Source organism: Emys orbicularis, chromosome 7, assembly GCF_028017835.1.
Source record: "Emys orbicularis isolate rEmyOrb1 chromosome 7, rEmyOrb1.hap1, whole genome shotgun sequence".
Lineage (NCBI taxonomy): Eukaryota > Metazoa > Chordata > Testudines > Emydidae > Emys > Emys orbicularis.
In genome coordinates, this window is record NC_088689.1 from 26,805,541 (window position 1) to 26,833,419 (window position 27,879).

General features: G+C 38.3%; 1 protein-coding gene across 1 annotated transcript in view; it reads right to left on the bottom strand.

Annotated features, from left to right (window-relative positions):
- TCERG1L (transcription elongation regulator 1 like) overlaps positions 1-27,879 on the bottom strand; it is a 217,665-nt gene that overhangs the window by 22,061 nt on the left and 167,725 nt on the right. Inside the window, exons 6-9 of the mRNA XM_065408523.1 lie at positions 21,800-21,894; positions 18,653-18,741; positions 11,438-11,592; positions 2,869-2,938 (exon numbers count right to left, since the gene is read on the bottom strand). Coding sequence (XP_065264595.1) covers positions 2,869-2,938; positions 11,438-11,592; positions 18,653-18,741; positions 21,800-21,894 — 409 coding nt within the window. The remainder of the gene's footprint in view (positions 1-2,868; positions 2,939-11,437; positions 11,593-18,652; positions 18,742-21,799; positions 21,895-27,879) is intronic.

The following is a 27,879-nucleotide window of genomic DNA, read 5'->3' on the forward strand; positions in this document are numbered from 1 at the left end:
ATCCCTTACTATAGGGCAGGCTAGGTGCCATCATTTTAAAATAAATTCTAATTTCAGCTACAGTACATCTTGTACACATAAACATGCTGGCATAGGGAACCCACTGCACTTAAGCAGTTGTATTTCAGTTCCAGGTGCTGCTGGCTTTTCAGTGGTTCCTACTGCTGCAGAAGCAACAATTATCAGGTATCGGCTTGAGGATACATAAATGTACTTGTTGGAGCAATTATCTGGAGAGACTAGAAATATACAGAAGGAACATTTGATGGGCTTTCTATCATCAGTGAGGTACACAGAACATCAGAACAATGACTAGTACTACAGTAAAGTCATCTGGACCATTCTCCTATGTATCTAATTAATTAAAAAAACCTAATATAAAAGAGAGAAACAGAACTAAGAAAGGAAGATAAACTCCATTCTATGAAAAACTGCAATTTATTTCTTAGAAATTCTTTGAATGCTTTAGTTTTTAATGTCATAGATTTGCAGCTACAATCCAAATGTTGATATATTTAAAATATATATTTAGACTAAATGTCTTTAAAGTAACTGTTGAAATATTAGCTTTCTAAAAATCCATGTAAGTACTGATTTTCCTGTAGGATAATTTGACCATGTCAGGAATTCCTTATATGTTACTAGAAAGAAAGTAAAATTCAAAAGAATACTGCTTAAACCATATAGTAATGTGTGCATGTTTGCTATGACTACTGAGATATCAACACATTAGGGAGGTCAAATCATTGCGGGATTGAGATCACAGCAATGAAGTTTGAAGGACTACTAAATTTTTTAGTCAAATATTATTCTGTTTACTTATATGAATCATGTAAATAATGTCTTTGATTTACTCCTTGTGAGAGTAAGGCAACCATTCCTCATCAGGACAGTTATTTTTAAAAAGTGGGAAATTTGAAGGTAGGTTTAATTGTGGGCCTCTCAGTGTCTTTTAAGATATCTTGTCAGAAATTTCAAATATGATAAAAATTGCACTATTTGTTACACTTGAGCAATATATTGTTTCAGGCAAGAGTGAGAAAACCTTGCTATCAGACTCAAAATTCAATATTTAGGCAGTGTATTTTATAGACAGTATGTAATGCACTTTTACTAGGTGCTATTTTGACTTCTACTGCTATGTAAATTTACTCCTGATAGCAGTCTCTGTTGCTTGTGAATCAAATTACCCTCAGAGTAAAGAAAAAAAAAAAGATAACTTGCCATCCTTTATGTACAATGCAGTACAGGCAAAATTCATTTGTGGTGTGGATAGCCAATATAAAGCACTCTACAGTAATTATTCATCACACTGGAGCTTCCCTGGTCCTTGCTCACTCTGTGTTTGCTGTGGAAGTGGTCTCTGTACTGGCTGCACCTTGAGAGATGTGATGGAGGAGGTAAGCCAGAGGAGCTATATTTATGCAAGTGGTGCAGACACGCTGCCCTAGTGCATTGGCTGCGGAGGGCTGTGGGACAATTCAGAGGCCTGGGCCCCCCAGGTCTGCATTTGACTGCCTCAACCTGAATGACATTTATGTATTTTTTTTAAACAAAAATATGTATTTCATGGACTTTGCAAGGAAAATATAGACAAAAAGGTAGGTCAAATTTGGGGTCTCTCAATTTTGACAGTGCCCTTTTGAATGTAAAGAAGATAAGAAACCATAAAAGAGTCACCTTTTAAAAGATGAATAAGTAATGGAAATCCAACCAACATGGGATAAATAATCTCTATTCACAAGTAGGCAGTGGAGAAGTCACTGTTTGACCTCATGACATTCTGGGTACCAAATTTTATATTATCAACACACAGGAATGGAATAAATATGGTTTTCTTGAGATTACTAAAGAAGAACAGTCTGTGTCAGGAGTTCCTGGAACTTTTAGTTCGGGCATATTAACAGTCAGAGGTTTTAACACTTTCCCACCCTGTCTTTTAAAAAACCCATCTTACACTGATAGGATGAAACTATGACCTATTGAAGAAGCAAAACTGACACTGACCTCTATAAGGGCAGGTATAATCTAGAGGAACGCCAATGAAGTCAATAAAACTACAGTGCTAGAAAAGCAGCATAAATGGGAAGATAATTAGCCCCACAATGTCCATCTTGGAAATTTAGAAACACTTTGTCTCCACTGTTCAAAATTTGCTCAAAGCATATCAGTTGACATCTATATAGACTCTATTATGCAGGAAATCCTTATGTCATCTTATATCGAGCCAGCATTGTTGGAAATAACTATTGTTTGGGGTAGGAAATAATTCCTCACTAACCATCCTCCAGAATGCATTTATTTCCTTTTTTATTTTTTTGCAAGGAAGTATTTTTGTCTTATTCTGGTGTGACATGTGCAAAAGAATATTGGATGAAAACTCGTAATGAGGGACAAATCCAACAACACTTAGCAGAAACATCTTGAAATATAATTTAGGGACCAAATTCTCTGCTGGTTAAACAGGCACAGCTTTGATGGAGTTTTGCCCAGTTAAACCAGCAGAAAATTTGACTCATTGAGTGAAATCCTGGCCCCATGGAATTCAATGGCAAAACTCCTATTGATTTCAGCTGAGTCAGGATTTCATCTAATGTTTTTAACAGTAATCATCTTTCTTGAAAGCTTAATTTAATCATTTATCTGTTCTGATGTAAACAATTTCCACTTACAAAACGAATAGATGGTACATATGGAAAATGGCTCTTTTGAAGCACAAGGGGTGCAAACAAAGGAATAGACATCTTGAGGATTGCTGTTACCATTGATGCATACAGATGGCATAAATTAGTTTCTTCTTAGTGCCATATCCATAGTAGACTTTGGCTTCCCTATAGAACATATGAATTAAGAAAGAATAAAACTTACTTATTTCTCTTGGTTTTGGTGCTATGGTCATCACTTACTTCCTCTGGACAAGAACTATCACTTTTATCTGCTAAAAAGAAATGCATAAAATTGGAATTATTAGACAGTTACTATCTACATGAGAACAAAAGTCTTAGACATCCCCCTTCGCTTGTCGTTTTGTTCTGATACTTACTCATAATATTGGCTAATTTCTGCAATGATTTTTTTTTAACTTTAGAAGATACTTTATAAAATCCTCATAGGTGAGCTCATCAAAACAGAGTGATAAATACCAAAAAATGACACTTTTTTTTATTTTTGCCCTGAAGGGCTTCTCACTGTAAATTTGTGATTTTTTAAATATCACATTTGCCTGATAAACTGAAAAATATAACCACAAAGATGTTTATGTTACATTGTTATTTCAATCCTGACAGGGTGAATGATTTGAGAATGCCCATTTCCATCACAACTGCTTCCTTTTTCCTATTTTTCATTCCCATTTTACTGAAGCATAATGCTGCTTTCTTATTAAATCTGACACGCTGTGTGGGTATGGAAGCAAAGTTAAGCAGATATTGTGGACTCTCAAACTCATAATATACCAAAACCTACTTTGGCCTGCATACTCTCCCAAAGAGGGCTTTGAGATGAGATTGTAATTCATAATGAATGTGAAGGTTATTGAGAGGACATCTATTTTTACAATTTCAAGTACTTCATTGTTTTTTCCACATACAAATTACAGTCTCCAACATAACAGTGCTCTGAATTCAAATGCACTGGCTACCAGAATTTACTTCCACTCAATGCCTAGGTTGATTTTTGGAGTTTTAAGCAGTTTACTGGAAAAATATCATCCTATATGTGCTGAGCTCCTAGTATATTTAAACAACAGAAAGACCAACCCTGAGCCTCTCTGCAGCAGACTGCCAATCCTGAAATTCTGCGTGATATGAACACAGAGCACTATGATGAGATGAAAAAAACACAATTTCATTTGTGACTTTAAAAATAGAACTGAATCCAGATTTCCAGATCCACAGCCTTACATTGATCCTTAGGACTTGTCTACACTACCCGTCAGATCGGTGGGCAGCGATCGATCCAGCGGGGGATGATTTATCCCATCTAGTATAGACGCGATAAATCGACCGCTGCGCGCTCTCCCGTTGACTCCGGAACTCCACCAGAATGAGAAGCGCAAGCAGAGTCGACGGGAGAGCGTCAGCTGTTGACTTACTGCAGTGGAGACACTGCGGTAAGTAGATCTAAGTACATCGACCTCAGCTACGCTATTCACGTAGCTGAAGTTGCATATCTTAGATTGACCCTGCGCGGTAGTGTAGGCAAGCCCTTATAGTATAATCCTAGCCCCATTGAAGTCAGTGGCAAAACTCAGGATTTTACCTCTGAAGCCTACACTAATTAACATATAAATATTAGTATGATTTCTTAAAGTATATTTAACAATATATATTATTAAATTATTTTAAACCAATAAGTCCTTTGTATTTGTGCTTAATACTAAATTTACATTATGGGTCAAATCCTCCTTATATTGAGACCAATTGGAATTTGGCATTTTACTTCAAAGGGAGCAAAGTCTAGTCCTTGATTGTTTTTGTCTCCTTGTTTTAAGGAATATTAATTGTGTTTCAATGAACAGAACATAAACCAAACTACAGCATAAGGGAGAACTACAGTAATATAAAAAGCCTCAAAAACTCTGAGCACAGTATTTGGAGGTTAGGGACAGGAGCAGAGACCCTAACAGAAGGAAATATATACCAGGTTAAAATTATTTAAGCTCTGCTGACTACAGAGTAAATTCAGGGGAAGCAAAAATGAATGGCACTTTAAAATAAAAAGGCTATGGCCTATATAATACTTATAAATACATCAGCACAAGTATTATGAATATACTTTGATATATGGTAATGAACCTAAGTAGTGTTTTCAGTATCTGTACAATGCATGGAGATAGTTATCCATAGCTGCTAAATTCTTCTGTAGAGAAGCCTACATAGAAAACAATTTAGGGACTCAGAAGATAGAGTAAAATAATACAGCCTTGCTATTTTAAAGCCATTAATCAGGAGCTATTCATCCTGCTGAGACAGCAGTGATCTTAACTTTAATAAATTCCTAAGAGAGTAATATGTAATCTTTTAACAGCGTACTTGATGTTGCTTTCAAAGAGAATTCAAGTTAAAAATGACCTGAGGTTCAGGGCTGATTGGGCAAGCACAATCCTATTTCTACAAAATGGCACCTCTAGTAAAAAAGCCATGCTCAGCAGGCATCAATGCCAAATAAAAATCAATTGTCTCTTATCTGAGTTAAGCTTCAACATGTTAGCAAACATCTTATACTGAATATCTACAAAATACTTTATCACACCATAGATAGCCCTCTCAGAGTTGACTAGAAGATACATACTGCAATGTTATTAATCTCAATGTGAGACCATGTTTCTTGAATAAAGAATGTAGGGAAAGCACGTAGAAATAATATGAGTCCTGTCTGAAGTAGTAAGATTATTCCATTCTACATCTGAATAGGGCCAGGAAAAATATTGATCAATGACAGTCCAATGAATATGCGAAGTTCTGAAGCAACTGAAAGTTGGATATATAAAATCGACTGAAAAACAGTTATAAGACCTTTAGATCTAGTCCTCTAAAGAAAGCCATCTCCCTGTTAATCATTGCTATGAAACAGATATATAAACTGTAAATCTAAGAAACATAGCAGCAGTCAAAAAAGCTAACAGAATATTAGGAACCATTAGGGAAGGGATCGATATTAAGGCAGTAAATATCATAATGCCACTATATAAATCCACCTTTAATACTGTGTGCAGTTCTCGTTGCCCTATCTCAAAAAATGTATATTAGAAATGGAAAAGGTATAGAGAAGGGCAACAAAAATGATTAAGGTATGAAACCGCTTCCATATGAGGAGAGATTAAAAAGATGACTGTTCAGCTTGGAAAAGAGACAATTGAGGTGAGGGGGCATATAAGAGAGAAGACAGGATACTGGGTTGAATGGACCATTGGTCTCATCCAGAATAGTCATTTTTATGTTCTTATCGTTACTGTATGCATTTTAGAAAGAAAAAAAGCTGAAATCAAATTAGAATGTATCAGTATTTTTATGTTCTGTTTCTGATGCATAGCCTCATCTCAAACTCTCCTATCGTCCTGCTTGTCTTACTCGAGTTATCCTGTTAACTGCAATGGGACTACTTGCTTGAGTAAGTTGTGCAAAATCTGTCCCAAAATGTTTAAAGTAAACACCACCTATGCAAATTTTAAGTGGCAAACTCTGCAACACAAGACAGAAACTATCCAAGGTCTCCCACAAAGAGATAAAAATCAAATATTGTATTATTGTTGGGCCCAACTGCAGGATCATGTTCTTGGGAGATGAGGGACCAGAGGAAAAAAACATCTAATAAGGGATTTATAACTTGAGAAACAATATTAGTTGATTATAATCACTCTGTATAGTATTAGGAAGGAGTGCTACACTAAATCTGATGGACTGTCAAGCTTAATTCTAACTAGTTCATTAATTCTTTGCAACATTGAAAAAATATCACCAAATCACTAGTGTTAAGTTGGTTAAGGATTCCATGACAACAAAGAAAACATCACTCATTATTTTATAAAAATAATTTAATTTATAAGTAAACTTAATAAATATATTCCACTGGTGTGGGACAATGTTTTACACATCTATTTAATAGACTTGTACTAATATTTTTTGCCTGAATATTAATCAAACCAAATTTCTTGCTGAATTCTTGAGGAAAGAGGGTGGATCAATTCATATTTGGTTTTGAATATGGCTCCTGTCCAAATATGAGAGCTAAATATGGAACAGAAAACAGTTCTGTGTGCATAAAAACTGCCTTTCTATTCAGCTAAAAAAAAATCCCAAAGCCTGATTTCCATATTATGGGGCACCACAGGCGGTGTTGTCAAAAGAGATTGAAAAATCCTTCGATTTGGGTCCTCCTCTCATCCCAAACTGCCTGGAGTGTTTTTTCTGTGACAAGAATTCTTATATCTAGTTCTATCTATATGATTTCAATCTGTCTTGCTAGTGGCTGAATGAGAAGGAGTAAGCCAAGAGCACAGCCTTTGGCTGGAAACAAATGGGGGGTGAGGGAAGGCATTGGCCTGAGGCCATGGTTTTCTTTTCTTGGTTTCCTATATGTGCCAAGTTCCATTCTTCAGTTTCCACCTCTGTAGGCTGTTCTGTGTGGGAGGACAATGACTACAACTCTACTGAATCCCTGGTGTAGGTTTCATTCCAACCAACTTTTTAAAAGTACATGTTTCAATAATAAGTTGGTAATAACTTAACCTTGCCTCATTAGTCTGTGGGACTTTTAGTCAACTGCTCCCTTTCAGGCAACCACTGGACTACTCAGATGATTACTATGGGGTGGAAATGGACATTTGATGGACATTTATGGTGGTATTGCTTTTGTCCTGGTGTATGGGACCTGTAAGACTTATCTCTTGTTTAGTTTTTTTAAGGTAGGAATGGACAAGAAAGAAGGGATATTGGTACAATTTCATCCATGAAAAAGTTTGATTTTATTCATATCAGAATTTTAGACCAAATAGTAGATGCCCCATACTGCCTTGTATCCAATACACTCTTTTCAAAAAGCAAAATATTATTGCTCATAACCTCAGTAGCCTTTCCTGGCATTCCACTGGGTGATAATTTTTTCAAGTGCATTTACATATTCTAATGATCTGGGTGGTTTTATGACTTTGGATACACAAACTGAAGTAGACACATGTTTCTGAACACACCGTTCCAATATATGAAAATGTCATTGCCTATAGAAATAAGATGACAAAAATCCTCAAAAATCTTTGAAAAGAAAAAGGGAAATCATGGTTGGTATCTGATCACAATATGATACAGTGGAGTAATGATACACAGTGCCAACAAAATAGTGCTATGGTCAAAATGAGTTACAGCAGAGACTCTTACTTACAAGAAATGACAGGTCAAGGATATGCCCTCTTATATGTGTCGTCTGATCTGAGAAAGTTAAAGTCTATAAATTGGCCATGAGCTTTGCTGTTAATGATTCGAACGTGCCTGTAAAGATCAGTAGGAGTTGAACACATGTCTGCAGGGCTACCAGGCAAACAACAGCCCCACATTGCTATCCAGCTGTAACCTGGTCACTTCCTTGACCCACAATCCAGAGGTTCAACACCAGGGGAAGTTTAGCCTTCAGTGGTCTGACTGACAGTGCTGTTAGCAATCCCTGATTGGCTCATTGTCCTGATATAAACCCAGAGGAAGTACCAGGAAGCATTTAGGCAACAATGTGGATCCCTATCTAGCTAGCTGCCTGCCCTGACTCTTTGTTTCTGAACTCCTGGTATTGGTGTCAGCTCTGAGTTAGATTATAACTCCTGATTGATCTGTCAAATCCCAATACCTGATACTGACCCTTAGCCTGATTCCTCACTCTGACTATGGCTTGATCCTCAGCTTGACTCTTGACCCTGATACTGGCTCTGATCCTTGGCTTCAATTCTGGAAAACCAAGCTCCTGCCACTAACCTTGCTTACCTTCGCCCAGGATCCTGACACTACCTAAATTGATATAATTCCAGATTCTCCATTATGTTACAGAGGTGTGATGCTGGTGTAACTCCATTCAAGACAACTGAGTTGCACTAGTGTAAAGCTGGTACTGAGGAGTGGAAAATGAGGTCTTCAATCTCTAAGCAGCTGAGTATATTGTATTAAATCATACATTCCTTATTCCATTCTTACTCCAACTCCTCCCATAGATTTCAAAGACAATGGAAATTTTGCCCACCTTTGGATTGAGATAAATGGCCCAGTATGAACCCATTAGTAAAGAATCATGACACCTTCATAAATCTCTATAAGAACTAATTTTAACAAAGGTGGAATAATTGATAAATGCCTAAATGTCATTCCTGAATTACAAATGCACTTGATCTTTTAGTTCAGTGATGTGCTGATAACCTATGATACTCTGAAAATAATTATGCTTGCTCACATTTTTGTGTGCCTTTGATTTAAAAATTTTAATTAAACTCAACAACAGCAACTAAACTAAGTACATTTGGCAACTATCTCACAAACGTGTAGCTTATTTGGTTTATTTATTTACTCAAGATTTTCAGCTAATGGGTATGCTGCAAATAATTTATTTGACCTCATCAGCTAATATACTCTAAGTATAAGCTGATTTTCTGAACTACTCATACAAATCCCATTTATATCAATGGAAGCTGCAAATTATTAGCAACAATGAAAATCCATCTATAATTCACCAGAATAACCTGACACAATAGTCAAGGCATAATGTGACACACACACAATAGCATGTAAAGAATAGGACACACAACAGAAAAGGAATTTCTTAAATAACACAGACCAACAATGGCATTGGCACAAAGATGTTTTGAGGATTAATGATAATGGCCCTCAGTTTTGTCTTGGGTTATCATCCCCACCTACCCAGTCATTAATTAATCCTCCAGAATGCCCTACACTTTTATTGCTATTGCTAAACAAAACTTATGTTGTATTGTGCTTCTGAACCAGAACTTCAGAAGATTTGGTCTTGGAGCCTTTGGTCACTGTGTTTATCAGAAAGTTATCTGCTTCACATGAAAAAAGCTTTGATTTTGTTCCAAGTCTCTTTTAAAATTGAATTTATACCTGCAAAGGCAAGAAACTCATCTCTTAAATGATGTTAAGTGATATATAAATATATCCCCTATAGTAACAATGAGGAGTCCAGTGGCACCTTAAAGACTAACACATCCCCTATAGTAACAGTCTATGGAATTTTTTCTATCAAACATTTACAGCAAGGTCCTGACTATCACTTACTCATATCAACTTGCAAGAACACCCTTTCATATCCTCAGTTCATCCTCACAACTCCTATTTAGGAGTAGCCCGTTGGGAATTGTTTGTGAATCAACAACATACACTATGCACTTTAAAATTTACTGTGTTTTTTACTTTCATCATAGATGAAAAATAAATCTCACTTGATGTACCTTCATGGGAAATGTGGGGATTGTTTTTGCTTAGTTACAATATATTCGATTTTCAAAAATAATTTTTAAGTTTACTTTTCTTCTTCATGAACCTCACCACTAAAGTATAGACATGGATTAAAGGAATTTTGTAAGTGTAACTATACTATGAAATACATTATTCAATCCATATGTGCTGGTGGTGATGATCCCCCAATGCAATCAGCTAATTAAGTATGAACAGTGCATCAAATAATTGGTCTGCATGTAGACCTTTTCCTAACAAGGGCAGAAAAGTTGTTGTTCACCCAGTCCTAATGTCCAGACAGCATGGCTTAATCTTTCAAGTGGTTCCCCACTTCAACAAAAAAAAAACAACCCCACCTGTCAAAGTACCACATTGGGGAGAGGGAAGAAGAGGGAAACAGCTGAGGTCTGTGTTGAGCCCAACTCCCTCACAATAGCTGCAGCCAAGAATTATCACACAGATCAAGAAGCAACACTAAATGGAGTGGAAACCAGTAATAGCCCAGGGCAGACAGGCATCAGCTGGCAAAGCAGGTTTTTAGGGAGCAGTATTTACTTTTATAAGGCTAAATAACTGGTAAAGGGGGAGATTGAGGGCCTAGCTCATGTTACTGAGCAAATACTAACATGAGTTGTCTCATTGGGGACTACTCCTATAAGCGGCCACTAATGTAAGTAATTGCTGCACCACTGCAGGCTGAGCGAGCAATTAAATAGGGGGTGGTAGATTAGAAATACAGTGAGTGAGCTGTGAGCAGGAAAGCTGAAAGAAGTGTGTGGGATGGGATAGAGATGGGCAGGGGAAATTAGTTCATCAAATTGACCTTCTTCATGGCAGACCAGATGGCAAATCGTTGTTCTCCAAGAAGTGAACTTTAAAAAAAAATACATTTGAAACACTTAACATGCACTACTGCAAAGCAAGTTCTCTCTTCAGTCAACACTAAGAATGTCATTCTGAAATCTACAGTGCTTGAGGGTTGATTGGCAAAGCCATTTTTGGATTGTGGTACCCACATGTCCGCCAAACCTTTCAGCAGTCCTCAGAGATTTACTTTTGGGATTATTTTCTTACAGCTGGGTTAAATAATCCTTTATTACTGTACAACTGCTTTTGGTAGCATGGTCAATAAGACATTTGCAGAAATCATGCTATCCTAACGCATTCCTAATGTATGTTTTGGAAATATGAGTGCATTAAAGGTAAAGACAAAGTCTTCCAAGGTGTTATTTTTTAAATCAAAGATTATTTCAACATAAGAAGCCACCTATTTTTACTTCCTTGCTAATAATGAGAGAAGTCCAATACAAATGTTAGAATTTCAGTGTAAATAAATATTTTGTAAGCAGCATCACTTAACAAAATACTTTACACAAAATCCAACAGGAAAATCATCATTCTGCTAATTTTCACTTAATATATTTAACTATCAAGTTTCATTTAGCATTTGATTTTAAATAGATGCAAATAATCACAGCTTTAGTTACTTGCTGAAGTTTCCAGCTTGCGTTTATGAGGTGGATCTTCAATGATTCTATTAATATCACCACGATTCTTTAGATCCACTGGTTTCTCCCATACTGACAGCTGCATTGTAGGGTTGAAGAAGAAGACTCGGTCATCTCCAGTCCAGACTACACACCTATTTTAATTAATAAACTATGCTTAGATAATCTCACATACACATAGAAACAAGATATTAAACTCATGGCTAATTCAATATTCTCCATAGTCTTATACAGCATGGGTGAAATTCACCTCAGGCTGATAGCCTGGCCAGGCTGATAGCCCTCCTATCCAACTTAAGGCCTCTGCACTAAGGAAATTTCTCCCCATACTAATAAAATATCATTATCAGTGGTCAGAAAAGTACGCGGGCACATGCACACACACACTTTCTCTTTCTCTCTCCAACAGGGAAAAAACAAACAAACAAAAAACAGGACCAAAGTAAAACAATGATGCTTATAACAACTGAGGCCATGGTAAAGAATTACATTTCATATTTCCAAAATGTATCTGTGAAGGTGGTGAACCACAGAGGTCTCAAGCTGTTTTGCATAGTCAGTGCCTACTCAACACCCATATAAGATAGATTCAGGGAGGTTGCCGTTGGGTAGAAGGCAGCCACAGAAACCTCATGTGGCTGCCTCTGAGGTAGAAGGCCTAGCCAGAATTCCATTAGGCCTCCGTGGCTATGGATCCCAGCCAAACCCTACAGGGGTTCCATGCTACAAAGACAGAAAGGGCCTGATCCAAAGTCCACTGAAATCAATAAACCTCCCCCCCATTGATTTAATTGAGCTTTTGGACCAAATATGCAATGTGCCCAAGTCATGACTGCTATGCAAACCAGAATTTCCTGACTTGTTCAATTTAAATGTCAGCCTCAGCATTGCATTAACTTAGTTCCTTGCATTACATTTCCTTTTTAAAACAGGAAAAATATTATTTTAATAAGAGGTATTATATCACAATGATGGATATTCAAGTAAACCTGGATGCACTTGATTAAACGTATAGTTTTTACAGACATATAGTACCATATATGCATCTGAAGCCTGTACTTTGTGCATACTTAAGAAAAGTAGTATACAACACATATGCATTATGCCATTCTAAAACACATATAAAGGGCCAGCTCCTGACCTCCTTAAATCAGAAACACCTGGCAAGAATTGATCTAATTAATGCAAGCTCTCCACCACTTGGCAGTTCTCAATGGCACAGGGGAATAGAGCTATCAAAAAGACATGCTTAAAAAGAAACCTGTTCTGTGTAAAAGACTGAGAACATAAAAAGTGATATATAAATGCTAAGTCCTATTATTGGATAATTTGAAGTTTTCTGTGAATTAATAGTAAGAGAGCACCATTGATTGCCTGTCCTGCTAATAAAAAATATATAACCTTTGGAGCGGCCTAAAGGGAGACTGTATATCTTTATAGTGCAGAAAACAGAGGCAAGAAGTGTTTTCTATTGGTAAAAGTAAGAAGATAAAAGTAATTAAGAATGCATTGTAAATTATGTGCATTCCCAAGGTAGAAGACAAAGTTGGAAGTGAACACAAAACTGTTGAATTCTCAGTTATAGTTATCCCTTGTACCTTTGGAGTTAAAATAGTGGGGACCTGATTAATATTTTAATGATTTTCATATTATAATAATATACAAATGCTTCAGCTTTGAAAATAACATCCCAGAATGGCTGACCTATTCTTTTATGTGGTAATAATTAGGTGAAAACAACATTTGGTACTTTGTGTCTCAGAGCTACAGTTCTCAGTTCTATCACAGACACTGTTAATCAGATCAAGAACTCTAAATGTACCATTAAGCATTAGTCTTTGGCTCACAATAGATCAGGATAGAGTTGATGGAAAACTTTAGGAACAAGAAACCAAACTACCATAAATATCACAGTCCTACTGGCAGGCATCTTAGAAGCCAAGCATTAGGGGGAAGAAGGGAGTAATTAGCAGTTAACTGATTTATTTAATAATACGGTTACATTTCTCCCTTTACCTAAATCTGTGGATAATGGGCCCAATAGTGTCAAATGGTGCATGCCTCCCGCAAAATGCTGAGCACTCTCAATTGTAATTAGCTTTAATGGCAATTGAGCTCATTCAGCCCTTTTGCAGAATCTGTCCCTGTAGGAGTACTATGTGGAGCTCATGGTGTGCTTCAAAAGTAGGAAGCCAGTATACTGTGAGTGTCACAGTCATGCCATCATACACATTTAGGACAGTCTCAGCACCTGCCAATTGTGCACATCAGCATCTCTGGCCAGGAGGAGATGAGAACAAGGCTATTTTCAAAAAGCTGTTGATGCTGCTCTCTAATAATTTAATAGTGACTTCTCCCATGCACAAGTTCAAAGTCTCTGATCTCACACACAGTTTCTACCACTTTGGGTGATGGGAGACCACATTTGAGGCTGATAATGTATTAGTTATTTGAAGTGTACTGCTAGGCCATCTGGAGTCTCAGCATTTATCTAATAAAAACAAGGTGATTGCTAAAATGGAAATGGCACATTTCCACACCTGATTGAAAGACCAAGTAAGCATCTCTAGAGAGCTGTAAAAATGGATCCAAATGGCAGGTCCCTCATGAAGCCTTTTCATTTTTCCATAACTAACCCAATTTGACATTTAATTTAAAATTAGTACCCCCTTCCCCCCACATTACATATCACCTGTACCTCTTTGGCATAATAAAAAATTCATTATCCAAAAGGGAAAATATGGTATTTGGTTTCAGTCACAGATCACAAACTGAAAGTGCAGATGATGCTATGTTCTTTAACTAAAATAACAACATTTAAATATGTAAGAAAATAACCTTAATATAACATATACTGTATTTACATGGTAGTTAGGCAGGGTTAACTAATATTTCTGAGAACTGTTTAGTCATATAAACAAATCTGGCTAATTGTTGCCCTGCTCTAATCTCTCCTTTTTATGGGAATTTATTCATCAGGTGGAGGCCAGGAAATGTTTATGAGAGCTGAAGTCCTTAAATTCGCTGATATCTTTTAGTCAGACATTAGTGTTCTGGTCTCATTAATATATGATCTCCTCTGAGCAATAAACAATAGTTGGGTGCCCAAGTTGCCTCACATGTGCCATAAAATCATAGATTCATAGAATCATAGGGTGGAAAGGGACCTCAGGAGGTCATCTAGTTCAACCCCCTGCTCAAAGCAGTACCTAATCCCCAACTAAATCATCCAAGCCAGGGCTTTGTCAAGCCTGACCTTAAAAACCTCTAAGGAAGGAGATTCCACCACCTCCCTAGGTAACCCATTCCAGTGCTTCACCACCCTCCTAGTGAAAAAGTTTTTCCTAATATCCAACCTAAACCTCCCCAACTGCAACTTGAGACCATTACTCCTTGTTCTATCATCCGGTACCACTGAGAACAGTCTAGATTCATCCTCTTTGGAACCCCTTTTCAAGTAGTTGAAAGCAGCTATCAAATCCCCCCTCATTCTTCTCTTCTGCAGACTAAATAATCCCAGTTCCCTCAGCCGCTCCTCATAAATCATGTGCTCCAGACCCCAAATCATTTTTGTTGCCCTCCGCTGGACTTTTTCCAATTTTTCCACATCCTTCTTGTAGTGTGGGGCCCAAATCTGGGCACAGTACTCCAGATGAGGCCTCACCAATGCCAAATAGAGAGGAATGATCACGCCCCTCGATCTGCTGGCAATGTTCCTACTTACACAGCCCAAAATGCCGTTAGTCTTCTTGGCAACAAGAGCACACCGTTGACTCATATCCAGCTTCTCATCCACTGTAACCCCAGTCCTTTTGATACCATCAGAGGTCAATCAAACTGGGGAGAAGAAAAGAGTGGAAGCGATCCCTTCCCTTTGCCTCTCTCCTCTTCATCTTGCTCTTTTTCTAATGGCCTCTTGTACCTCCACCGACTGTTTCCCCTTTCCCCTGTCCCTAGCCCTTGAAGCTCTCTCACTCTCTCCCTGCTTCTCTTCCATTTCAGGCCCTGAAAACACTTCATGAACTTTATGCACTGTCCATGGTCCTTATGAAATCAACGGATTTACTCAGTGCATAAAGTTAAGCATGTGTCTTTGTAGGATTGGGGCCTTAGTAGCTAACCTTTTCTTCTGTCCTCTTCCCATGGAGAATCCCATTCAGATTGGAAATTCTCCCTAGGAGTTATGGAATGAAATTAAGGAAGGGAAAATTCCGGCTGAAAAAATTAGGCAAAAATTCCTAATGATGAAGATTCTGTTAGGCTGTGGAAAAGTCATCCATTGCGAGAGGTGAAGGAAGCGTAACTTCTTGGGACCTTTAAAAATAGACCGGACAAACCATTGGAAGCATAAATATAGTATAGGGAAACAAGTGGCCCCAGGGGATGCATAAAGTGACTAAGCAGTAGTTTTCCATCTCTGACTAAATGTGGTATCTATGGGTAAGTAAATTAGTGGGCTGTTTCAGTCATAATGCATCACTGAAATAGTTAATGTTGTCCTTTAAATTATTATTGTTAGGCTTAATGATTAACATCCCACTGGGACTGATGAAACAAGTTCATAGCTCTCATAGCTATTTGTAATTACTAACTGTCTGAAAACAAAGGAAGACAGGCGTGAATAGTTACAATTTGAACTGCTGTTTTTGCAGACACAAGACATATCCTCTCTTTTCTGTGATTCCATTGCTGCTGAATTTTCCACAGAATTCAGCAGCACTTGAAACAGAATTCTACATCAGAACCTAAAGCTTTCATTAAAAGATTTAAAGTAGAGAGTCACAATGTGCTGCATCTCTTTCAAGTCACTTTGATGACAAAAAATTAGTGTAAGCCCAGCTTAACTCGCCAACTAAATTTAGTTGCCCAAGCAGTGCAAAGCAGCCAGAGTGGACCGGTGAATTTGGGCCTAAATTTCTAGCCCTTATAGTTGTGAGGTGTATAAACTTCCAAACGTGAGTCACATGTACACCAATGCTGTGTTTTCTGCCTGAGTCTGTGTACAGATTGCCTGCAACAACAGCTCCAAGAAGCACAAATTGCTCTTCTTCACTGTAATGTTAACTTCAAATAATATGCTTCACATTTATTTGTTATTCATTCTATGAAAGGTATTATACATATATTTAAAATCAAAGTAAAATATTTATTTTATGTTGTAAAATTGGTCAATTTCACTGGATATTTGGAGGAACTATATTTATTTAAAATAGTTTTAAATACAACACATTGTATGTAAAACATATTAATGGGATTCAATAGATTTTAAATATCCACATTACAACACATGTACATCAATGCTTTTACAAAGCACAACAAGTGGCTTACTTTTCTTCTTTTCAGGTGACCAGCCAAAGGAGGGCTTCACTCTAGTTTGCAACTGTTTTGCCTGAATAAGAAGTGAAGGATGGGGCTCAGAATTAGCTACATTCCATTACCTTTGGCACTATGTGCTGAATGCCCTACAAGGCTAAGAAGGGCTGGCAGCACATTAACAGCTGAAAACTCACCTTTTGGTTTGTTTTAAGTGGCACAACCTCCAGCCCCACTCAGGTTTCTCCAGTATGACACCCCAGCATACACCTAGTGATGTTACATCAACCATGGAATCCTGCGAAAGCATGGAGCCAACCTATAGGTGGAGAGGGGTTGAGGTAAATTCCAGGCTTTTGTTGAACTTGTTAATGTATTTAGCTATTCGGCATGGCTTTGTAAACCTGTTCTTAAAGAACAATTTTATATCCCAAAGGGTGTACATTATATAGACACCCCACACAGGCATGCTCCATGTTCCAGTGTGATTCATGGTGGATCTGAGGGCATCAGCATGGTGCATGTTGGGTATTCCACATCAAGCAGGGGACAACTGTCAGTAATAGGGCTAGTCATTGTGGGACCTAATAAAAAGGACCAGATTGTGATACCATTACTCACTTTGAGTAATGTCTTGCTCGTCAAATAGTCTTACTGAAATCAATGGCACTATTAGAAAATTAAGGTATTACTCATTGTGAGTAAGGGTATCACAAATCGGGACCAAAGAAATGTGCAATTTCAACTGATGTGCTGAATGGCCCTTTCACCATTCAACACAAGCTGCTAAAGATGATGGAATGCTGTGAATTCCTTTTGCAGGTTTCCAGTTGATTACAGACTCTACTATACAAGAATGGATCGCTAGGATATGCTATAAATGGCTTATGATACTGTTGGGTTTAAATGGTTACAGTTCCCTAGGTATCACCATTTTCACCATTAGCAGATGTCATGAAGAGGAGTGGTTATCACGGATCTTAAACATAGGTCATAATTAATGATGACATTATGCTGCATGTATATCATGTTGACCTGCAAGAAGACACAATATAATAATAAATCATAATTATAGATATTTACGTAGGACCTTTTATCCAGAGATCCCACAAATCTCTACAAACTGAAGAAAAAGAACAGGGATCACTTCCTCTGCCACTAAAATGTAGCCATGTCTGGGGTAAAGAAAAGAAACACACACACACATACACACACACACACACCAACCAACAGTTCAGGACAGAAAGTAAAGAATTATCTTTGTCCAGTTGAGACCACAGAGCTGAATTGGGATTTGGACAGAAAAACAAGCTCACAGGACACAACTTACTCATAAATATCACCTGAGATCTATTACAAACCTGTAAGACAATGAGTTTCCTCAACTCCCACTGAAGTCACTGGGAGAGGAGGATGATCAGGCCCTAAATAATCAATAGCATTTCTTGAAGTACCAAAGTTTTCTTTTCAGGTCATTCAAGCACTAACCAGAGCTGACCCTCCTTATTTGTGAGATCTGATAAGATCAGAGCTCAAGCTAGTGGTATGAACTATCAAAAAACCACAATCATTACATTCTGCAGATAAGAATTGATTCTTAGCTTGAGTTGGTATCAGGTGCACACTCAACCTTTCTTATAAATGCTTGATAGCTGTCTTAGACTGTACATGTGGCTATGTCCTATCATTTTGTGTAACTATATGAATAGTGATGTAAATCTACAATGCCACTTTGTAAAAGAAAATAGTGCAATATTGTTAAACATCCAGAATTGTATTACTGTTGCTGCTATGCACTCATAAAGACACAGACCATTAATATATGTTTGGCAATAACAATGATATTGATGATTCATTATTATTCGTCCTGAATATACTTACCATGGTGATCCTGGTACAGGAGTAGATGCCACAGGCTTGTTGCCATTTGAAATGCTATCATCTTCATTTAGTAGCTTCAAAGGATGATCCTTGACACAGAAAGACACAAAAATTAGTCAGCAAGTAAAACTGATGCTCAGGAGTGCTACTATTATACAAACAACTCTGTTTAAACTGGAGGTGGATTATTAAATCATCATTATACCACTGGAGACCATATGGACAACCATCTACCTCTAAACCAGCTAGGTTAGATTGGAAAGAATATAAACACTGCCCTATTTGGAATGTTATGCATGCAAAGCTTGAGAGATAAAAAGTCTTCCATATACAGCACAGGTGATAGCTCACTTGGAATACTGTGTATAATTTTGTGCATTTCACCATAATTAGGATAGACCACATCATCATCAGAAAGAAAGAAATCAACCAACCATGTGGGTTGGGATACTCAGAAAGCTCAGGATCAGGTGGGGCTTTGGAACCAGAAGGCCAGCTAAGAGTGCAGAGTGCTCTGAGGGAACATGCAGGGGCAAAGAAAACTTGCACATCTGGACAGGTGTGAGGAAAAGGCTAGAAGGGAAGGGGTGCTGGTGCTTGTGCCTTGGGTTGGCAGCAAAACACTTTTGTTTGGCAGTGAAGAGCATGTGGTTGCAGGAGGCAGTTTGCATGGTAAGCAACTGGAACTGCTGGAAGTCAGGCATCAGGGGGGTTGAGGGTGCTCTGCATAAGTTAATAATTCAGTTATTTCTATTAATAATTCAGTCATCTACTATTTGTAGACAATTTTGCCTTACTTTGCTCAAGAATAATGCTGTTGAGAGTGATTCTCCACTGGCCTGTGTGTATGTCTGACAACAGTTCTTATGATACCAGCCATTGCACGGAGAGATTTTTGCCCTTTAGCTGGAAGCCTGGCATATATAGACCAGTTAACTATTTGAAAATTGCAGACAGGCAATCTCCTAAACATTTATTTATCAGGTAGTCTGGAAAGCTACAGGTAATAAGTGTTTTAAGGGTTAAAAAAATCAATTTATATCAGTAGCTTAAAGAAATGAATGGAACGGAGGAAGGGGATGCTATGATAGCTCCCATGCAGTGTCAATGCTTGAGAGGATGTAATATGATTAAAAAATAATAAGCACATATACAGAGCTCTTAATCTTCAAAGTACTTTACAAATTTTAAGCACTCAATAATGCTTTTGAGAACCAGTGCAGCACTCTGGAGCAGCTGCAGTCTGAGGGATGATGGACTGAGACATTATGATTATATAAAACATAATGTCTCCAAGATGCTGAGGGCGGGTGGGATAGGAATGGGAGTGGAGAGAATGAAACACACTGAACAGCGGCACTTGCTATATCTTTCCAAAAGGTTGAGGGTGTTCTCTGTGCAGCGCTGCCTTACTGGGGTAAACTGGTGGGGCAGGGAGAAAAGAAAGGAGGAGAAGAGGCTGGCCACACATATCACCTTTGAGTTGTGTGACACTGCCAGTAGTTGGAGTGGTCTCCTCTTGTTCTCAAGGGGACTAAGCAGACTCCTTGTTGTTACCTACAGCATGGAGGTGCGGAGGGTGAGGTGCTGAGTATAAGGGTAGGGCTGTCCCACGCCAGCACATTCATTACAGACATCCCTAATTTGGCCCTAGCTATTTAATCTCCATATTGTCTTCATGAGGAAAGTAAGTCTTTCCACAGATCTTAAAAGATTTTGATTCAGGCCTTATATCATAGAATCATAGGACTGGAAGGGACCTCGAGAGGTCATTTAGTCCTGTCCCCCACACTCATGGCAGACTAACTATCATCTAGACTATCCCTGACATGTGTTTGTCTAACCTGCTCTTAAAAATCTCCAATGATGGAGATTCCACAACCGCCCTGGGCAATTTATTTCAGTGCTTAATCACCCTGACAGTTAGGAAGTCTTTCCTAATGTCCAACCTAAACCTCCAGTGCTGCAATTTAAACCCATTGCTTCTTGTCCTATCCTCAGAAGTTAAAGAGAATTTTTTTCTCCCTCCTCCTAGTAACAATCTTTTATGTACTTGAAAACTGTTATCATGTCCCCTCTCAGTCTTCTCTTTTCCAGACTAAATAAACCCAATTTTTTCAATCTTCCCTCATAGGTCATGTTTTCTAGACCTTTCATCATTTTTGTTGCTCTTTTCTGGACTTTCTCTATATCCTTTACAATCCACTGAGAAAGAATTTGGGTATAAAAAAGCTACACAAATACTACATATGTACAATGCCAGTGTTGCTGTTAATCTCTAATCTTACATTAGATAAAAGTTTAATGATCATTAACATTTGTAATCCATATATATAAAATTATCATCTTTATGTAATGACTTCATTAATGATCTTTAAGAAGAGGTAAAAGTATATTAATTACATACACAGAGGATATCAAATTTAGAAGTGTTGCAATGACAGTGAGGTAGGGCCCTAAAAATGAGTCCTGGTGCACTTCTCTCTCATGGCTTGTGGACATTTCTGCACACACATCTGGAGTTTGGGGATCTCTAGATGCTTGATGTTGAGGCCTTGGGGATCCTGATTCTCCAAGTCATTTAAATTGGCATATAAAGGGACAAAAAGAGCTGGTCTCTATTAAAGTGCTGCCTTAATGTCCCCTCTCCTTCACTCCCCAACACTATTTAGAACGTACAAGGTTACAAAACAGAGAGATTGGATGGGTAGATAGAAAGAAAGTCTCCCACAACATCTATGGAACTAAAACACTTTCAGAATTATAGGGAACTCTATTCTTCTCTTTAGTTTTCCATCAACTGCATTTCACACATAGACATACCCCACACCCACTCACTCATGCACAAACATAAACAAGTAAATAATAAATAAATGACAACAAGTAGTCTGGTGAAGAAGAAAGACAGAGATTCTTATTTCTGTATTTAAATACTTAGGAGGCACTCAGATGCTACCGTAAACGAGGCAATATATAAAGTACCACAATGGACAGATTTGACAGAAACGTCTAGAAAAATAGAGAGTAGGGAACAATCCTGACTTGATAGGAAGAGCTCCAGATCATATGATAGTCCTTTACTCAATCTCTGATTTCCGCAGTTCAATATTTTAAAAATGAGAACAAAATCCATAATGAGAATCAGACCTTATCCTCATCATTCTCTGTTGGCTTGCTTTTCCTGTCGGTATGTAAAATCAATGTTGGTGGGCAGGAGGCTCTGCTTGATTCTTTGCCTTTATCTGTAAGGGAAATATATATATATATATATTTAAATTCACAATGAACGTATTTCTAATGACCCACTGAGATATCTTAAGAGTTTATATTCTATCACTTGGGAACTTAGAGTTTAGCTGTAAAGACAGAGTCCCCATTAGTGAATAAGCTGGATGGGGAGACAAAATGTTCCGTTATTTAAAATGAGTGATTGTGGTATTTGGTAGAAGTGATCTATTCAGTTTCCAAGAGAATGCGGCCACATCACAGGACCTGCTTGAATCCTCTATAAGATGTTGGGGTGACGTTACGCTAACAATGCTAGGTCAGGGATAGAACAATGAGCCTGTAGTGCTGGAAAATATAGGAAATATAAGCATTCATGGGCTGTCTGGACTGTGTGTTTATGAATTCCATCCTAGCACATCACCCAATTCAGGACAGCATGTTTTTTCTAGAACAAGGAATATGGAGAACTCCATGGAGATCTGAATCTTCTCCTACCCACCTCAAAACTCCCTCCCCACACAAAAGGAAAGGACTATATTACGTTACAAAATGTTGACATAAATTAATACATTTTACTGTGATACATTCAAACACACCATAACTTGCTGATTATTTACTGTACTGTAGTCTCCATCCTGCTCCTATGGAAGTCAATGGCAAAACTGTCTTTGACTTCTACAGAAGCATGATCATTTGTCCTTAGCTGCTTAGAGCATGGAAGAAGCTGGAAAATCTTTTGGAAGTTCATTGTCTCCAAAGTTTGTTGGGCTATCGTCTCCTCAGTACAGTGAAATTGTTTTAAGCAAACATTTAAGGGACTGACCGAAGTCTGGCTGCTTAACAGAAGTGGTTTAATAAATGGGAGTAAAAAAATGCATTCAATAAGTTTGGGGATATCTTAAAGTTGTTCTTTAAAACAGGAGGTTCATAATTAGAGTGGTCTTCAGTACTACAGATTTCATTCTATTTACTGCTGTGTACCTTAATCAATTATGCCCATACAAAGTGACTGCAAATTGGGTGTAAAATAATGCCATATCAGAATAGTGCATCTTACACTCACTTTTGTATAGGGGCAAACAGCAACATAAGGAGTACGGGCAGTGGAGAAATAGCCCCTGACTTGTGTGATAAAAAGTGTTCAAAATGGATGATAGGATACTTTGGCTCTTTCCTACAATACTACTTTGCCACTCAGTGAAGACAATGAAGTTACACTGGTGAGTAGCAGAGTGGACAGCCAGGCCTATGCGCACACACACAAATTTCCCCCTGTTAATGGGCAAATTTAGCTCCAGAAAAGATAAGATCTGGACTATTTTTGATCCTTAAAAGAGAATGTCTCTCCTCATTCTCCTTTCCCTGATATGTCTATTTATTGATTCCTTCATCATTAACTTGCACTCCCTCCGTAATCACATTGTATTGGATGTGATTCTCTTCTTACTTCCAGTAGCTTTAAGCTTTTGAAACTCAATTGACTTAATTGGAATTACCCCAGTGTGAGTGAGTGAGTGGAGATATATGCCCTATACACTGTATTACACAATCTGAATTCAGGATTGCCGCTTCTTACTAGAAATTTTTAGCAGTTAAGGTGATTAACCACCGGAATAAACTTCTAAAGGAAGTGTTGGCTTCTCAATCTTTGGATGTCTTCAGATCAAGATTGGATGCCTATATGGAAGATATGCTTTAACCAAACACAACTTATTGGGTTCAATGCAGGGATGAAATTCTAGGGTCTGTGATATACGGATCAGAATAGATGATCTAATGCTCCTTTCTGGCCTTAAAATCTATTAATCTATCAAATGAACCTGTAGCGGGGTGGTCACCCGCTCCTCCCTGGGAAGGTTTAAAACAGCCCTGGGAGAGGGCTGTGGCAGAGGAACAGCTGGGCTGATTGGGAGGAAGCAGGCTCAGCTGGGGCCATGCCCCAATCAGGCCCAGCTGGCCCCTATAAGAGGCTGGGAGCCAGGAGCTCAGCAGAGTCTCTCTCTCTGCGTTCAGAGAGAGAAGGACCTGGCTTCAGGGAGCTAGACAGGGTACCTGAGTGGAGCAGGGCTGGGGAAAGGCAGAGGAGCCGGGGAGCTCCAGCCTGGAAAGCCCCAGGCTGCGGCCCAGCATAAGGCTATTAGGTACTGGGTTGCAGGGGGCAGCCCATGGGTAGGCAGAGGCAGCAGGTCCTAACCCCTTTGCCTGTGATGAGTGGCTGATGCTGCAGTCTGCCCCAGTGAATGGGGGCTAGATGGAGACTGGGCAGTAGCCAAGACTGAGGCGAAGTGGGGATAGTGGGTGGGGGTTCCCCTGGGTGGGGAGACCCAGAGTCTGGGGGTACTGCTGGGGGGGCAGCAACCCAGAGAAAGGGGCATCGGGGTCCTGAGAGGGACATGGGGCCAGTGGCAAGGTGAATCACCAGCCTGCAGGGGGCGCTCCAGGCTGCTGGAAGAGCTAATTCCCAGAGACAACCAGCAGGAGGTGCCACAGGGGTGAGTCCGCACGCTACAGGACCCCACACCAGGAAGTTCAGATCTCCAAAGTTCAGGGATATTTAGCTGTAAGGTTTCTCTGTATGGAATCCTCCACTACATCTCACCAAGCAGTGATGATGCTTCAACATATCCGAGCTAAAATTTCCTGCATTTACATACAAAATAAATATTACCATATTTTCCTAAATTCGTAGATGAAGAGCTCTGATCATGCGAGCCCTGTACAAATTATGGAAAAGAGAACTGGATCATGCAGAAATGAGTCTTCTTACAACACACCCTTTGGGACTATCGTGCATCTGAGAGCCCTTAGGAAATATTAAGCCTGCTTCACAATGAGATAGCCATTTTATATTTTGTCACTTACTAATATTAACAGATTATTCATAGTCCAAGCAATAGCTTATACTTGAACTCTCAAAGAGATCTGTTAACAATATAACATAAAGATGAGGAGATGCTTCCATCTTAGATCCAGCTTGGTGGGATGAGGGCAATCCATAAGGGCATTCCAACATCCTGGTTGCCAACCACTTTAGCTTGGAGTCCAGGAACGGTTGTCAATCTGCAAACTATAGTCTCTGACTTTTGTTCAGTATCTTACAAAAGGTATATTTGCAATGATTATTGGAGAATTCATTATAAAGTACGATTATTGCAATGCTCTTTCGAGAATGCATTATAAAGCAGAACCACATACAAGAATACTACACACAAATAGTATGGATGTTACTCAGAGTCCAGAGTGTGAACATGTTAGCAAGCACATAACAGAAAACAAAATGACACAAACAATTATGCACAACAAAATTCCAGTCTGACCATTACTCTCCTAGTAAGTGAATAGAGACATTCTCCTTTTATCTATGATTTCTCCAGTGAAGTCTTCCCACTGGCATTCTATTTGCCTCCGTTCTTCACAGGAAGAATGATTCCAGCCAGTGCTGGTGTGCTTCCCCTCAGCACACACTTCTCAAAATCACAATACAGCCATTATTTTGTACATGAATGAATAGGTAGGAGAACCTGATTTTTAGAGTGATTAATCTCACTCACATTGTTTTTGCTTAACATTGTAAAATGAGATTAGAGCTGCGAACAGCCCATCTGACATAACAGCCTCTCACAGATCCCCTCGCCCAAGTCTAAGAGCTTGCATCCCATACTTCTAGGAAACAAGAAGCTTGACGTTTTCCCCAGATTGTATTAAAGCCATGATGAACGAGAAATTTTAAAAAGTGAACACCACTCTGGAGAGAAAGTGCTGGACGCATGTAAATATTTGACACTGCTCCACCAAAGTGAAAATATATATTTTAGGGGGTGATGGAGAAATCACTTTTTCCAGAAAGGATTTGGATTAGGTGTTCTCTTGTTAAATGTTATGGGTAATCAGGAGGAAGACTGAATACATTTATCAATTGATTTCCCCATTAGAGTAGGGAAGAGTGCAGAATGGCTATTACATATCCAAATAATCTCTAAATATATTTTCCTACACTAGACATCTGTTAATACTGGACCAAAGCATTAAGTGCAAGATTCATGTCTGGTATAACACAATGAAGTCACACCTGGCATGAATTTGACTGTAAGTATTCCAAACTATGTTTCACCATATTGAATTTCTCAACATGCTAATCTCACAGACAGAAAGTTTCCCAAATCAAAAGGAACACCACAGTGATTCCGGTAGATGAAACTTCAAACATGCTGAGAAGGAGGCTGTGGTGTGCATATATATGTAATTGAAGAGAGATGTCTTCTTAGGGAGGAGCATCCTGGACTGATGCATGACTATGCTTTTTGTGTTTTGGTTCTGTTGCTGATTGTAATAGAGTGAGTCATAGGTCTCTCTCTCTCTCCTGAAGATTTTATTTTTGTTTTTATTGTTTGTCCTTTTCCTTAATCTGAAGTAAAAGTTCTCATTAGACTGAAAAATATATTTTGTTCTTTGTTTTGAAAAAAAAAAAAGATTAAAAAAACCCTTCAAAACCTGTTTGTTAACAAAATTAGAGAGAAGTGACATTTGAGAATCCAAGCTGACTCTCACCATCATTAGAGAGATTTCCAAGATGACTTTCACCATCATTAGAGAAATATAGAGGATCCACCTACGAGAACCTAATCCAGACTTAACTCTGATATTATGTTACCACTGTTCTAGAGTTGACACCTCTGAAATCTTTCTCAGATTTGCAATTTCTTCTGAATTGTTTCACAAAGTCATTCCTGTCCATTAGCTCTGCTCTATGATATCCTTCCATTAGTTTGATTCTCTCTTCAGTGTCAGCCTCAGAGCCAACTTCTGGTTGTTTGTCTTCTCTTTATTTTCAATACCACAATAGGTTTACTTCTCTGCTTGTATTTTACCAGTGAAATCCCAGACGTTCAACTTTTTATCTGAAACTGCAGAAGCAATGGACAAACAAAATGTGTTATTCATAAATTCCTACCCCACCGATAGGGATTTTTAAATTAAATATTCTTAATGTGTCTGCTGAAAAAGCTGGAGAAATTTCCTTTTGTAGTAGGTACTTCTTTAACAGACATTGATTTTGCTGCAACTTCAGAGGCGTGTGGATTAACCTGAGTACTCTAGGCTTTTTACACCCATAATTGCCTCTGGTGCTGTGCCTATTCTAGCACAGCAGAACTTATTCTATAGCTCTCTGAGGGCTAGCGCTAGTGTAAAATATAACATGTCTAAGTACTCCTTGCTTTGTGCTCTTCTACAAACTCTGATGCTCTTGTCATGAAATAATCCCTGTGTGGAAAACAAATTATTTCATGATGGAATAGTCAAGACACTAGATGACTATAAAGGTAAAGTAACAAAATACTCCTAATTACATAATTATAATCAGAAGCAAGAAAATGTGAGGCAAAATCTTTTGTACATGAATGCCTAATAAAATGGGGATTGTGATTTTTTCCCTCCCAGTTTAGGGGGAAATCACAATAGCCCTTCCTCCAGTTCTTCCTTCTGACTTGGATGATCCAAGGAAGAAGCTATTTTATGTTTTATTTAGTATTAATCACTGTTCTGGTTTCAAAGTTGGTCAAGATCTCTTTGTTTCTTATTCATATGTATTTATATATATAATGTATATATTTATAAGTGTTTGTGAGGAGCTCAAAGGAAAGAAAGAAAGCATTAGTAAGTTTAAACAGTCACAGTTGTAATTTAATTGGTAAATAGAATAAATTCATTTGGTACATATATGAAATATTGTTGAATATGGGATGGGACACTTAACTCAGCAACTCCTCAACACCTTGTTCATAGACCTGAAATTGCAGGAATTAATCAAATGAGATACACAAAGACATGACTACATCCCAAGCAGCTAAGACTGAGAGCACACACGATTACTGAATTGCTGCTAAGATACTGACATTTGTGAATGGTGACAAGGTGACAAAAAAATGGAGGCCAAAAGATTCAGTCAATGTTCTTGTATTTTTGTATATATGGGCATCTAACCTTCGCTCCACCCAAAT